This window comes from Danio rerio, chromosome 2, assembly GCF_052040795.2.
Source record: "Danio rerio strain M-AB ecotype USA chromosome 2, GRCz13ab, whole genome shotgun sequence".
In the NCBI taxonomy this organism is placed as follows: Eukaryota; Metazoa; Chordata; class Actinopteri; order Cypriniformes; family Danionidae; genus Danio; species Danio rerio.
In genome coordinates, this window is record NC_141022.1 from 33,805,862 (window position 1) to 33,820,665 (window position 14,804).

The following is a 14,804-nucleotide window of genomic DNA, read 5'->3' on the forward strand; positions in this document are numbered from 1 at the left end:
TTCATTTTCTTTCTTATAACATTCAATTCACTCAGTTTTTAGTTTGTGTTAATTACCCTAACCTGCCTAGTTAACTTAATTAACCTAGTTAAGCCTTTAAATGTCACTTTAAGCTGTATAGAAGTGTCTTGAAAAATATCTAGTCAAATATTATTTACTGTCATCTTGGAAAAGATAAAAGAAATCAGTTATTAGAAATGAGTTATATAAACTATTATGTTTAGAAATGTGTTGAAAAAAATCTTCTCCCAGTTAAACAGAAATTGGGGAAAAAATAAACAAGCGGTCTAATAATTAAGGGGAGGGGGGTAATAATTCTGACTTCAACTGTATATATATATATATGATGTGACTAAAGTGATTTGATTTGACAATAATAATACGCCGTCACAGTGGTGCAGTGGGTAGCACAATCACCTCACGGCAAGAAGGTCATTGATTTGAGCCTCGGCTAGGTCAGTTGGCATTTCTGTGTGGAGTTTGAATGTTTTCCCCGTGTTTGCGTGGGTTTCCTCCGGGTGCTCTTGTTTCCTCCACAAGTCCAAAGACATGGGGTACAGGTGAATTGAATAAGCTAAATTGGCTGTAGAGTATGTGTGTGAAAGGGTGTGTATGGATGTTTCCCAGTGATGGGTTACAGCTGGAAGGGCATACGCTGCGTAAAACATTTGCTGGATAAGTTGGCGGTTCATTCCTGTGACGACCCCAGATTAATAAAGGGACAAAGCTGAAAGGCATCATAATTTTTTCTGAGCATCATAATTTTTCTAGCCTCTATTGTAAAAAAAAAAAAACATTTGAAAATTCATGGATAACAACAATAGCCAAAATAGTTAGCAAATTGATTTTATTATGGGCCACTTTTGGTGCTTTACATATTTTTTATTGGTCATGTTTTTTTTTTTTTCAGGAATAAGGTCCAATATTTAGAATAAAAGTTACTTGACAATTCATTTCTCTATTTAAAAACAATACTGTAGCGAAAGACGACTTCTGCTGCATCCGATTTTTACTATTTATGATGGCATAGCAGTCAAAACAGGACAAATGAGCTGATGTATGGGACAAATTTTGGACCTTTGTCAGTGAGAGTTAAGTCTTTCAAACCGACCGAACCCCACCCCTGGCTTTGGGCCTGAGAATATTTTTGGTTATAATGACATTATTGGCGAGGCAGTGGCGCAGTAGGTAGTGCTGTCGCCTCACAGCAAGAAGAAGTGCTGTTGCTGGTTTGAACCTCGGCTCAGTTGGCGTTTCTGTGTGGAGTTTGCATGTTCTCCCTGCCTTCGCAAGGGGTTTCATCCGGGTGCTCCGGTTTCCCCCACAGTCCAAAGACATGCGGTACAGGTGAATTGGGTAGGCTAAATTGTCCGTAGTGGATGAGTGTGTGTGTGAATGTGGGTGTGGATGTTTCCCAGGGATGGGTTGCGGCTGGAAGGGCATCCGCTGCGTAAAAACTTGCTGGATAAGTTGGCGGTTCCTTCCGCTGTGGCGACCCCAAATTAATAAAGGGACTAAGCTGACAAGAAAATGAATAATGACATTATTCAAAAATGTTTTTCTGATGCTTTAGTCTCATGTTATATTAAAGTTCTCAGAAATGTTATCAGAAAATTCCATCCACATTATATTAATGTTCCAAGAATGTTTTTCTATCAGTATTATGAGAACGTTCCTCAAGAGCATCTAACATTCTAAAGACATTCCATGAACATTGTTCTAAGAATGTTTTTCTCTCAATGTTACAAGAATGTTCCATAAAGTGGTTAAGATTTTCTGGCAAAACGTAATCACATTACTCTCTTCCATTATTTTCAAACCAATTCCAGTTACACCTGAAATATGTGCATTGGGTTTGTTTCCTGTAACTTTGTCATTACCAGTTTAATAATAATACTAAAGGGATTGCATCCGTCTTGTTATTGCAAGGCGTTTGATAGTACTCTAGAATATAGAAAGTCTTCTGGCTGAAAGATTTGACACATTAAAGTGCACTGGAAAGAATCACCTACAGTATACAGGGCAAATTAAAGGTGTACCAAAAAATTTGGGATCTGTTTATGCGTTTTTTGGAACAAAATTGGCAAAAGCAAATACCTCTCGCGCTACTGGTTAATTGATTGATATGTGTATATGTTTATTTTTGTATAAGGAATACAGTGTTTTTTTTTTTTTTTTTTTTTTTTGCTTTAGCCCATGTATCACAATATATTTAATTCAATTTAATTCTGTTCAATTGAATTTGGATGCTTTGGGGGAGGGAAGGGGGAAGAGTTAAAACGTAAAAAAGTGTATTTTTCATGATAAATTTCAAGTGTTTTTTTTCTTCAATAAAAACTGTAAAATAATAATAATAATGTTCTTACAACATTATTTTAATCAGTGTATGTGCCACTATTTGCATTTAACTTTTAAGAAATGTCACAGAATGTTCTGAGAACAATGCCTGATAGCTGGGTCTAATCTATTTTGTATGCTGAATGTTTAACGAGAATGACTACTTTGAAACAATCTTCAACAGAAAAATGATTTGTGATAGCCATTGTTTTGTTTTGTTTTTGTAATCATGGCATAGACCAGCTTTTAAATTAATGCTAATCTGTGAGGATCCAACAAGAAGTCAGCCCCTTTTGACAATATTTTATGTTAAGTATTGTATATGAAAATAAAATTAGTTGTTGTTTTTTTTAATCTTGTGAACAGACAAGTTTAAATCCTTAATTACTTTTTTTCTGTTTGTTTCACAGATCCTGAATTCAAAGACCTTGGTGCTCAACCACCTCTTCCAAGTGAGCTAAATGTTTTATAAGTTTATCTTCTCTGCATATCGAAACTAGTTCACAATGATACATTACTTTGTTTTCATGGTGTAGTTTGTGAGTTTGACATGAGTGGGCCAGAGGGGATTGTGGAGTCCGTCATGGTTTCAAAAGAAGGCAAAGCACTACAGACAGAGGCTGTAGACTGCAGGTGGTTCATCAGAGCTCCTCCTGGCTCTAAGGTAAATCCTCAGTCACATACTACAAAAATGAATCTGTTGATCTTTTACCAATTTTGTGCACTGTCAACACACAAAAATAATTCTTGTTAAAAGTTTTTTTTCTGAGTGTACAAACTCAAAATGCTCATGGAAAGTTATATAAACTGACTAATTAAAGAAGTGTACTTTTATCTGTCAGATACACTTACAGCAATGTTATACCTAAAGCAAAATTAACACACTCACAATGTTTATGGGGATTAAACCAATGCTCAACTGCCAAACTGGAGGACCAGGACACACACCCATACAATTTACAATTTAGCTTACCCAGTTCACCTATAGCGCATGTTTTTGGACTTGTGGGGGAAACCCGAGCACCCAGAGGAAACCCACACAAACACAGGGAGAACATGAAAACTCCACACATACATGCCAACTGACCCAGCTGGGGTTGGAACCAGCAACCATCTTGCTGTGAGGCGGCAGTGCTAATCACTGAGCTGCCTAATATGTAGTTTATTGTTTGTATTTTTTATTAGCAATTTATTGCACAAATAAATGCAAGCACTGTGGATTGGTACTAGGAAATAGATGAAGTACATATAAAATTAATAATCCATGTGCTTAAAATAACTCATTCTCACGTTTCTGGTTTCTGAAACAAATATAATCTCTAAACTATAAATTGTTAAAGAACAATAATAGAGAACAAGCAATTGGGAGTCTTGTGAAGCAAGTTTATCATAAGATGCCTTTCTATTCATAATAATGCCTGAATATGGAGTAAAATTGTCAAATTGAAGGGTTAGTTCACTCCAAAAAATGACATTTGAGTCATTAATAATTACTCTCCCTTATGTTGTTCCCTGAGACCTTAATTCATTCATTCATTCATTTATTCATTCATTCATTCATTCATTCATTCATTCATTCATTCATTCATTCATTCGTTCGTTCGTTCGTTCGTTCGTTCGTTCATTCATTCATTCATTCATTCATTCATTCATTCATTGCTCAAATTAAGATATTTCAGATACACAGATACAGATTTTAAATCTGGGGTATATAGCAGTAGTGCAACACACATTAGAGTGTTCTGCGCTATCTAGAATGCACCTCCTAAACTGACACTGTATAGAACAAAAAAAAGTGTTGTTGTTGTTTCATAACATTATGATTGAATGACTAGACAGTAGACACACATGTAATGTCTTTACAATGTGTTTGGTATTCTAGTTCTCTCGATATTTAAGGAGAACACTTTACACCCCTTAAATCCATTGGAAGTCTGTTCCTAATAAGTTGTGTTCTCAGTACTCATTCAAAATGTTTTCTTTAATAGATGTCTTGGCTAAAACAAGCCTAAATTTGGGGTGTCAGTGATAGCTATCTAACAATAGTCCAGAAATAGACCAATCATCAAATAGACAGGAATGCATACAATGACTACATAGACAACTAGACTTTTTGGAACTATTTTAAGATTATTACTGACAACCTAAATTCAGCCTTTTTAATATTAGACATTTATTAAACATATAATTGCTTGGTGATGATTTACTTGGCAAAAACAAATCTATTCCACCATCATTACAAATAAATGCAAATTAAACTAAAACAGTCCAGTACACTGAAAAAAAATGATGTCTGCAAAATTGTTGCAAATAATTTATATGAGTTTAATTTAAACACATAAAATTTAGTAATGTTCAAGTTTTTTTTTTTTTTTTTAATTCTGCTCAAATAAATTGTTTACAACAAAAAAACAAGTCTTCTGTTCCACCCCAGACTGGTTGCTGGCAGAAATATTAAAAAAATTCAAACAAACACAAATGTCTTTCTGTACAGATCTTTTTGCGCTTCCTGGATTACGAGATGCAGAACTCGAATGAGTGTAAGCGTAACTTTGTGGCGGTGTATGACGGGAGCAGCTCGGTGGAGCACCTGAAGAATAAATTCTGCAGCACGGTGGCCAATGATGTGATGCTGCTGAATTCATTAGGTGTGATTCGCATGTGGGCCGATGAGACGAGCCGCAGGAGCCGATTCCGTATCCTCTTCACCACCTTCCACGAGCGTGAGTCATTCAGTCAGGTTTTTTTTTTCATTTAACACATTTCTGTAGCACATATAGCTTGCTTTCTAGCATTGACGTCGTGATATATTCCTTATCTATTTATTTCTTCCCTTTATATTTGGATCATAGCCGTTCTGAGTCACTTTAACAGATAGTGTCCTTTTGCTTTTCAGCTCCATGTGGAAGTGACACATTCTTTTGCCATAGCAACATGTGCATAAACCACACTTTGGTGTGCAATGGCATCCAAAACTGTGTCTATCCCTGGGATGAAAATGGCTGCAAAGGTATATCTTCTAATTCATATATTCTAAATTGAATTATTAAGAAAATAAATGAGCAGAAATGTATTTACAAAGCTACTTAAGGTAAGCATGTTCAAGAAAATTCTTTCCAAAATGTCACTTTAAGCTGTATAGAAGTGTCTTGAAAAATATCTTGTAAAATATTATTTACTGTCATCTTGGAAATGAGTTATATAAACTATTATGTTTAGAAATGTGTTGAAAAAATCTTCTCCCAGTTAAACAGAAATTGGGGAAAAAATAAACAAGCGGTCTTTAAAATGATGTTTGCTAATTCCAAACTGTACAACCTTCTTTTGTGCATGTGATTTTTGTTAATGTAACACTCCACTTTTGTTTATTTCGTTTTTAAAATCCTTAAGAGATAAACAGTTGAGTTTTAGTATTTATTTTCAATTCTTTAGACCAATCCCAATTCTGTTTTTTTACTTCTACCCCTACCCCTTTCCCTTGGCCTTTAAAACAGAGTGTGAAGGAGAAGGACTTCAAATTTACCCCTAAGAAATGAAACACCACTACAACACCCACACATGTTATCATATGTTCTCATGAGATTGACAATGGCGACTGCTGTAGTTATTCCAGTTGCATTATCTTTTAGTATTTATCTTCAGGTATAATAATGGTATAATGTGGCAATAAGCTTGTAACTGTACTGTGCAATTACACCATGGCCATATTCATCTATGTAAACATACAAAAACAGCATTAACATTATGCCAGACACTGTAATTGCCAGTCACTAGACTTTTCTGACAGGGTATCCGAGTGTCATTGAGTGCCAGATGAAAGTGAATGTGTGTTGTGGGTCTTCTATACAATAGATATTATTATGAATTTTAGATATCAAAGTTTTTAAAAGCATGGCCATAAAACTTGAATGCCGTTTTCATGTGAGCAGCCATGTTGCTGTTGTAGCTGGTGTATTCTGAAAAAAATTCGTACTTGGTTTCTAGTGTGGTTTTTAAAAACTTGTTTTAATAGCTATCTAGCTCTTCACTTTAGCCCTATGCATTTAAGCTAAAGAGAATTGAGACACCCCTACCAGTTAATTCTTCACGTGAACACGCAAAACGAGGGGTAGGAGTAAGGGGAAGGGCTAAGGAGTAGAATTGGGATTGGGCCTTAGCGTAGTTTAACCCATAGATCATTGAATTGTATTAGACCAGTAGCATCTCGCTCAAAGATGACCAAAGAGTTTTGATAATTTTCCTGTATAAGGCTTCTGTTGTTACATTGTGTACTAAGACAGACAGAGTTGCTATTTTCTAGGCAAATACATTTCAAAAACACAATTTGAGGTCTTAAAAAGTCTTAAATTCACCAAAATATTGTGTTGTAGTTCTTAAATAATTTTAAAAAGGTTTTAATTTTCCAGTGTCCAAAGTTACCCAATTGGGCTGACACCCATCCAGTCACCAACAATCATTCTCAGTATAACTCATTTTGTATTTAAGTATTTACAGCAAATTGTCCAAATTAGATTCCCAAATCAAGGAAAACGAATTACACAATTTCTCATGATAATCACAGAGCAATATTTCCCTTTACATAATCTTACATTTATGCAAAAACTATTTACAGAAGAAAGTGGGTCATAGTATTTATAAATATGCATGAAACTTTTTTTTTTACTGATATAAAAACTGTTTTATATACAGTTGAAGACAGAATTATTAGCCCTCATGAATTATTAGCCTCTTTGTTTATTTTTCCCCAATTTCTGTTTAACGGAGAGAAGATTTTTTTCAACACATTTCTAAACCTAATAGTTTTAATAACTCACTTCTAATAACTGATTTATTTTATCTTTGCCATGATGACAGTCAATAATATTTGACTAGATATTTTTCAAGACACTTCTATACAGCTTAAAGTGACATTTAAAGGCTTAACTAGGTTAATTAGGTTAACTAGGCAGGTTAGGGTAATTAGGCAAGTTATTGTATTTTGATGGTTTGTTCTGTAGACAAATATATAGCTTAAATGGGCTAATAATTTTGCTATTAAAATGGCTTACAAAAAATGAAAAACTGCTTTTATTCTAGCCAAAATAAAACAAATAAGACTTTCTCCAGAAGAAAAAATATTATCAGACATACTGTGAAAATTTCTTTACTCTGTTAAACATCATTTGGGAAATACTTTAAAAATAAAAATAAAAGGGGGGCTAATAATCAGGTTTTATAGGAGTTATATACGCAATCCATTTGGACCAAAGTCAGCAAATATATATTTTTGATTATTCACACCGAATCCATAATAAATATACTTTTAACAATGTTAAAGTTGTCCATTAAAAAAATAAACTTTATGGTGAAAAATAAGTGTATAAAGAACTGTAGTTTACTTGTTTTGACACATTATTCAAAATATGTTGCTAAGAATGACCAAATTAGATTTTTAGTGATGAAGAATATAAAAATTGTTTCCACTACATTAATTTAGTTTAATGATGCAATTGTATCCATTTCGTTCCTAATGCTCTTATAAAAGTCTTTAAAAGTCTTAAATTTGACTTGATGAAACCTGCAGAAACCCTGACTTGCACCACCAGTTAGAATCTGTGTAATATCATTGCATCTGCTGCAGCCATGGTATGTTAACATGTAAAAGTGGTGAAAATATCCTTATTGTATAATAAATAATGTATCTGTAAGTTTAATTTTCAAAACACTGTGCCACATACATTATTTCTGCTCCTCTTGCGCAGAGAAAAGAAAAGCCACGATCCTGGACAGCCTTGACAACACCAATGTGACCATAATTGGCGTGACCTGCGGAGTGGTCCTCATCCTGCTCACCGTGTCCATAATCATTCAGATAAAACAGCCACGCAAGAGGTACATCATCCGTAGGGACGAATTCGACCCCACTTTGCTTCACGAGGCCTTTGAACCGCCACATTACGAACTTTGCACATTACGACAGACGACCTTATGCGATAATGAGGATTTACCAGAGGACTTCCCCAACCTCCAGCGCACGTCCTCCAAATGCATCCACGGCCACCACTGTGGCTCTCAGGTGTCCAGCACTCGAGGCAGTCGCAGTGACCTCAGCCTGCGAGATGCTGCAGCCATTCTCTCCGAAATGGAGACTTCCACACAAACCCCTTTCCCTTTGCAAGCAACCCCAAATGTTCGTAGGAACATCGTAGTGATGAAACACAGCTACTCGCATGACGGGGCTGAAGAGTGTGACCTGGATGATGAGTTTTATGACGGTCCCACCACCAGCCGTGGCCGATCAATGGATAGAACTGTGCACCGCTCAATATCCAATGACTTTTGATGGTCGCACATGCACAGTGAAGGACGTTTTTGTCTTTGTTCTACTTGTAGACTTGCTCTTGGTTTATGTTTGTTGACAGATAAAATTTCCTTATTTAGTTTTCATCAGTTTGCATCTATAAGGGAATATCATCACCATATCAGGCCCGTAACCAGCCTGGTGAAATGTGTGGTTCTTTTTTTCTCAAAAACTGGACCTTTTTGCAGTTATTCGCCTTAATTTCTTGTTAATTCTAAGGTTTAAAAACTGCATTTTAGTGAAATTTTAAGCTCTATTGTTTAGCTGGATGCAGTTCATTCCACTGTGGCGACCCCAGATTAATAAAGGGATTAAGCCGAAAAGAAAATGAATGAATGAATGAATGAATGAATGAATGAATGAATGAATGAATGTTTAGCTGGATTAGCTTTTCGAGTGGTCATCTTAACCACACTTTTTGAGGCACCAAAAACACTTTCTAAATGTTTAGAATAATGAAATTAAAAAAATGCCTGTTTTTAAAAAACAAATGTATTACATCATATATCATTAACAAAATGGAGTCAGTTAAAGTTTTAAATAAAAAAGAAGCCTATTGTCATTGATTTGGCAAATAACAAACTGGCCAGCACATTCGACTTCCCTCTGTCAGAATTTGGCCATTTGAATAATAAAAAAAACAAAATAATATTGTAGAGCTTCACAATCTTTTTAGTACCTTTTTCATCATTCATTAATTTTCTTTTCGGCTTAGTCCCTGTATTAATTCGGGGTCGCCAGAGCGGTATGAACCGTCAACTTATCCAGCACGTTTTTACGCAGCAGATGCCCTTCCGGCCACAACCCATCTTTGGGAAACTAGTCCCTTTTTGTAAAAAAAAAAAAAAAAGTACATTTTGAAAGTTTATTGATAGCAAAAATAGCCTAATTGGTATTAAAGGGCACCTATTTTACCCCTTTTTCAAGAATTAAGAGAAGTCTTTTGTGTTTCCAGAATGTGTCAGTAAAGTTTCAGCTTAAAACACCCTTTGGCGCGGGCCCTTGATAATGTCTCTATGGGCCCCCTAAATGTATGGGCCCTTGGAATCGTACTAACCCCATCCCCCAGATCTTTTAATACTGGTTGCTCTGCGCACGTCCTGTCTTGTTGATATGATCATATGCGTTACTACGAAGGCATGTTAATACATGGCTGTCAATCAATTCGGTGGGCAGGGAAACGTCCTATGTCATGTTGCGGTCAGCCTCAAAATGGGAGGGATTTGGATCCTATTTTAACTTCAGGAAATTTAAAAAAACAGAGACTTATTGTCTTTATAACACCCCAATATGACTGTGGACACACATTGTTCTGTCCAAACAGCTCACAAAATATGATTTTCATCATAGATGCCCTTACAAATTACAAATTTAGCTTTAATATAGGCTGGTTTTGGTGCTTCAATTTTTTATTGGTATTTGTTTCTGTCAAGAGGAAAGTTTAAGATCCAGAATAAAAGTTGACTTCACTTACGTTAGATTGTACGTTTTCTTGCGAAGCTTCTGAAAATAATTGTTTGCATTCATCGGAAGCCCTCATTTATGGGTTATTTTCACTATTTATGATGGCACAGTTAGCAAATTGGGACAAATAAGCTCAATGTACGGAACAAATTCTGGACCTTTTATCAATGTGGGTGGGTCTTTCGAACCACTCAAACCCCCCTTGGCTACTGGCCTGATATGCATTCAGTTTGTTAATATTAATTGTCTTTTTTTTTATGTTTTATTTAATCCATATGTTTTGATCCTATTTTGATGCACACCTGATCCTAATATTGAAAAGTGGTATTAGGGCTTTATTTCATATGCTTGATGTAAGTATTTTTGTTTGTTTGTTTGTTTGTTTTATGCTGTTTGACAGAAGATATTATTTAAATAATAAAACAGGTCATTCTTGTTATGGTTATTTTCACCATTGTGTGTTTTGTAGTGTGGAACAGACTTTTCTCACTCCTAGAACTGTGTGGTTCAGTTATGATACATTTATTTTGTATTTTTGTTGCGTTTATGTATGGAAAATCAGTGCTTACACTTTGTTACCCTTCATGTTCAAGTTTTTCTTTCTCATATAACATTACTGATAAAATGGCAAACAGTTGCTTATTTTGTTACACAATGTTATGTAAAGCAAAGGTGCTCTTTTAAAAAAGAAATATATATATATATACGCCTTTAAAACTTCATGTCTCCTCTTTTCTTGCTCCCAGCAGTGATTTCAATCATATAAACATTTCTAAAACTTCATCATAATAACATTTTAACGTTATTTAAAAGTAGTGTTTCTTTATTACAAACCTCATTTAAAACTGAAGGAGCAGCAGCAGCAGAGTATGGCAAGCTGAATTAGCATTTAATGTTCTCAGTATTACCCATTCAACTGCATTATTGATGGCTGTTAATAGTTTTTAAACGTTTAACAATGTTCTAAAAATAGACTAGTCATCAAATTTATAGGAATAATTGACTAAACATATTGTCTGCAATTTGTCCATTTGATGACTAGTGCCTAAGAATAACTCTGAGAAAATTAACTGTGATTGGTTGGTTTACATGTCAGCTGGGTACTTTTTGACCAATGAAAGCTGCTGTAGAGTTTGAACTCAATAGAATGTTTTATTTCAACAGCAACATCCAGTAACAGCACAGTGCTTCTACCCTTTTGCCGTCTGCTGCCAAATAAAGCTTACTGATATTTCGGTGGCAAGTACCTGCTTCAATTTAAAAAGAAATTTTTTTTGAGATTTCAGCTACAAGTTTGTCATCTGAGACAAATTTGGGAAGATTCCTGACATCCTAGGCTAAAATCTGTGATCTGCGATCATTGGTTTGACGTGTTCACAGACAGCCACTTATGGCTTTTGCGATCAGATTATTCCTCCGATGATGTCAATACAGTTTTTGTCTTTGTTGTTTGATTTGATTTTTGATTTGATTTTGATTTGATTTATTTATTTTCGAACAAAAATATCATACATAAAATATCATTAACAAAAATAAATACTAAAATATTATTGTGGCACGCTAAGTGCAAAATTGACGCTACAGATTGATTATGTTTGCTGTGAGGAATCATTTCAGAACGCAGGATAGTAAAAATGGATGTTGGACAATGTATAACAGACAGTAAAATGTATTGACATTATTATATTATGTCATTATATTATTGTAGCGAGTAGGGCGAGGTCAGAGCCGGCCCAAGGCATAAGCGAGCTAAGCGGCTGCTTAGGGCCCCATGGCCACAAGGTTTCGTTTTTGTTTTAGTTTGTTGGAGAGTTTGGTTATAGATTATGGGTGAGGCAAATATATCAATATGCTCTGGCGCCAAGAATCGATATTTATCTAAATGTACAAAAGATCTGAATGAATTAATCTACTCTGACTGCAGCCATTTACCGCTGTGACTGCAGTACACCCAGATGCCACCAGATGGCTCTTCCCGTAATGATGGATCAACAATACATCAGAGACGCACCAGCCTTTTCAACCACTGACAGATGAGCGATTGCAATTGTGAAACTTTATACAGGAATATGGGCTCACACTATTTATTTCCGCCAAAATATATAAAGATATCAATAGGACAAGAACACATATTTTGAAGGGTTTTTCATTTATTTAACCCTTGCAGACCTTTGCAAAGTCTTGTAGATGGTATTTTTGCTGAAAATATTAGATAAATTAAAAAGAAAAACTTAAAAATAATGCTCTTTAAATTGATGAGTAAATAACTAATGTTCTCCACTGCTGGATGCATTGTAAGTGCTCAGAGGAGTCTGTGCTCACCTTTCTGAGTATTCCAATCAGTTACTGTTCTTGAAGAAAATATATTAATCTAGTGGCAATGCAAAATTTTGCATGATTAAAAAAAAACCAGGGCTATGCATAAAATACATCAAATAAGTTGGCCAAGTTGTAATAAATGTCTTTAGTTTACAGAAAACTTGAAAGCAATAAATTGCTATTTTAACTGTTTTCTAACATGCACAGTTGAAGTCAGAATTGTTAGCCCCCCTGAATTATTAGCCTCCCTGTTTATTTTTTCCCTAATTTCTGTTTAACGGAGAGAAGCTTTTTTAACACATTTCTAAACATAATAGTTTTAATAACTCATTTCTAATAACTGATTTATTTTTGTCATGATGACAGTAAATAATATTTGACTAGATATTCTTCAAGACACTTCTACACAGCTTAAAGTGACATTTAAAGGCTGAACTACATTAATTGTGATGCTGCTGCTCTGATTAGTTTAGAGATGAGCCCTCTATCTCTGCATTTTTCAGCTTGTTGAACAGTTGTGTGCTTTTATACACAGTTGCAATACTATAAACGTGCTTTTAATGAAAGACATGCATCTTATAACTTTTTGATGCATTTTTTACTCTTCATTTGCAAAATTTTTTATATATCATGATTGGTTTTCTTGTGATCAAATTTCACAGCCATGTACTATGAATCATTGACAGTTGGTAAATACTGCAAAAATTATTTCCTTTTTATTGTTTTTGTCTTGTTTCTAGTCCAAATATGTTACAATTCTTAAAGAATAAACATTTTCTAGACAGATTTTCTGTGGAAAATGCTTCTTGATTTAATTTGATTTTTATTTAAAGTGATTTTTTAGATATTTGAACTAGAAAATACAAAAAGTATATGTAAGAAAAAAAGCATATTTTATAATGTAAGCAACACAGCTACAGCAAATAAAATTGATAACGCGTGTTTTAAATTTAAAGTGTGCAAATAATCAAGGATTAACGATAATTTATCATATTGTCTGCACCAAGGGGGCCCCAAATAAAATTCTGCTTAAGGCCCCCTAAAGGCTTGGGCCGGCCTTGGGCGAAGTCGAGAGCCATTGGAAAAAAGCAAGGTTGGTGCTTGAGTGATTTCACGCACCAGACTCTAGTCCCACGGAGAAGCTCTTGATCATAAAATGAGGAGAGACAGCAGTGGAAGACGAGAGAGGACAAGGCCTGGATATTTTGTTTGTTTGCTTTTGATTTCAGTTTGGTGGCAGTCTCCATGAGAAGCTGCCTTCTGTTTGATTTATTTTTCATTAATAAATTATTTAAAAGTTTGTCGTTCTTCGCCTCCTTCCCGATGGCCAGGTTCATTAAAACTATATTATATTATATTATATTATATTATATTATATTATATTATATTATATTATATTATATTATATTATATTTATTATATTATATTATATAATTCATTAAAGAAATATGTAAACAATAAAAACACATACATAGAGGCACACAGACATTCATACATGCATGTAATATTAATTTATCATGTTTTTATGTTGTCTACAATAGCAAACACAAACATGATTTAAAACTACTATGGCTTGCCATTTAGAGTTACATTTGCACAACAGTGCCTCCCTCTGGAACATCAAAATAGTTACAGCTGTTTTTCCTTTTAAAATATTATAGGAATTCAAATAAAAAAAATCCTAAAAATATTGAAGCAATGTTTGTTATATATCTGTAAGTCTCAAATTTTATGTTCTTATCAATTAATACTTGTTGTATAAGTGACACAGAAAGCGGAACTAATGTCGCTCTTTTTTCCTGTCGTCGGACCGAAAGCGAGGTGCACCGATTCACATGTCTATCGTCTCGTCAAAAACCCGTTGACGTTTTGTGGTAGTTTTAAAAATATCAGTGCAATAAATAGACCATATATTAATTTGTATATTGCCATGATTGCACCATTAAATCAGTACAATGATTTGCTGTTTACTCGTGTGACCGCTTTGATTACAACTGTATAAAAAGCTGCGTGCTGTCATTGGGCATTCAGTGAGGAGGTCACTGCTGGTTTTCATTCCAGCATGTCTGAGATGACAGAATCAGATTTGTCCACAGACTCTTATAAGCAGGGATCATCCGGTGAAGGTTCTTTTAAAAAACGACTGGGTATTATTGCAACTTGTGTCGTGGGAGGCTCGTTGGTGGCTCTGTATGCGGTGACCGGTCCGTTTGTTGCACCAGCACTGAGGAAAGTTTGTCTTCCGTTCGTACCCGCAACCGGGACACAGTTAGAAAATGTTTTCAGTGTTTTAAAAGGTAGATCAGGGTCCCTGGTGGATATCGGAAGCGGAGATGGACGGATA

At 34.9% G+C, this 14,804-nt stretch overlaps 2 protein-coding genes across 7 annotated transcripts in view; both read left to right on the plus strand.

Moving 5' to 3' along the window:
- LOC110437736 (neuropilin and tolloid-like protein 1) overlaps positions 1-10,858 on the plus strand; it is a 46,415-nt gene extending 35,557 nt beyond the window's left edge. For all 3 annotated transcript variants that reach the window (XM_087240985.1, XM_087240986.1, XM_087240984.1), the window contains 5 exons: positions 2,748-2,789; positions 2,874-3,001; positions 4,832-5,060; positions 5,234-5,347; positions 8,079-10,858. In XM_087240985.1, the coding sequence (XP_087097111.1) occupies positions 2,888-3,001; positions 4,832-5,060; positions 5,234-5,347; positions 8,079-8,659 (1,038 nt within the window). In that variant the 5' untranslated portion in view covers positions 2,748-2,789; positions 2,874-2,887 and the 3' untranslated portion in view covers positions 8,660-10,858. The remainder of the gene's footprint in view (positions 1-2,747; positions 2,790-2,873; positions 3,002-4,831; positions 5,061-5,233; positions 5,348-8,078) is intronic.
- Positions 1-14,804, plus strand: part of atpsckmt (fATP synthase c subunit lysine N-methyltransferase) — a 52,319-nt gene that overhangs the window by 35,557 nt on the left and 1,958 nt on the right. For 2 of the 4 annotated variants that reach the window (NM_001291706.1, NM_001007391.2), the window contains 1 exon segment: positions 14,249-14,804. The exons of 1 other annotated variant lie outside the window; for it this stretch is intronic. In NM_001291706.1, coding sequence (NP_001278635.1) covers positions 14,523-14,804 — 282 coding nt within the window. In that variant the 5' untranslated portion in view covers positions 14,249-14,522. 4 annotated transcript variants of the gene reach the window in all.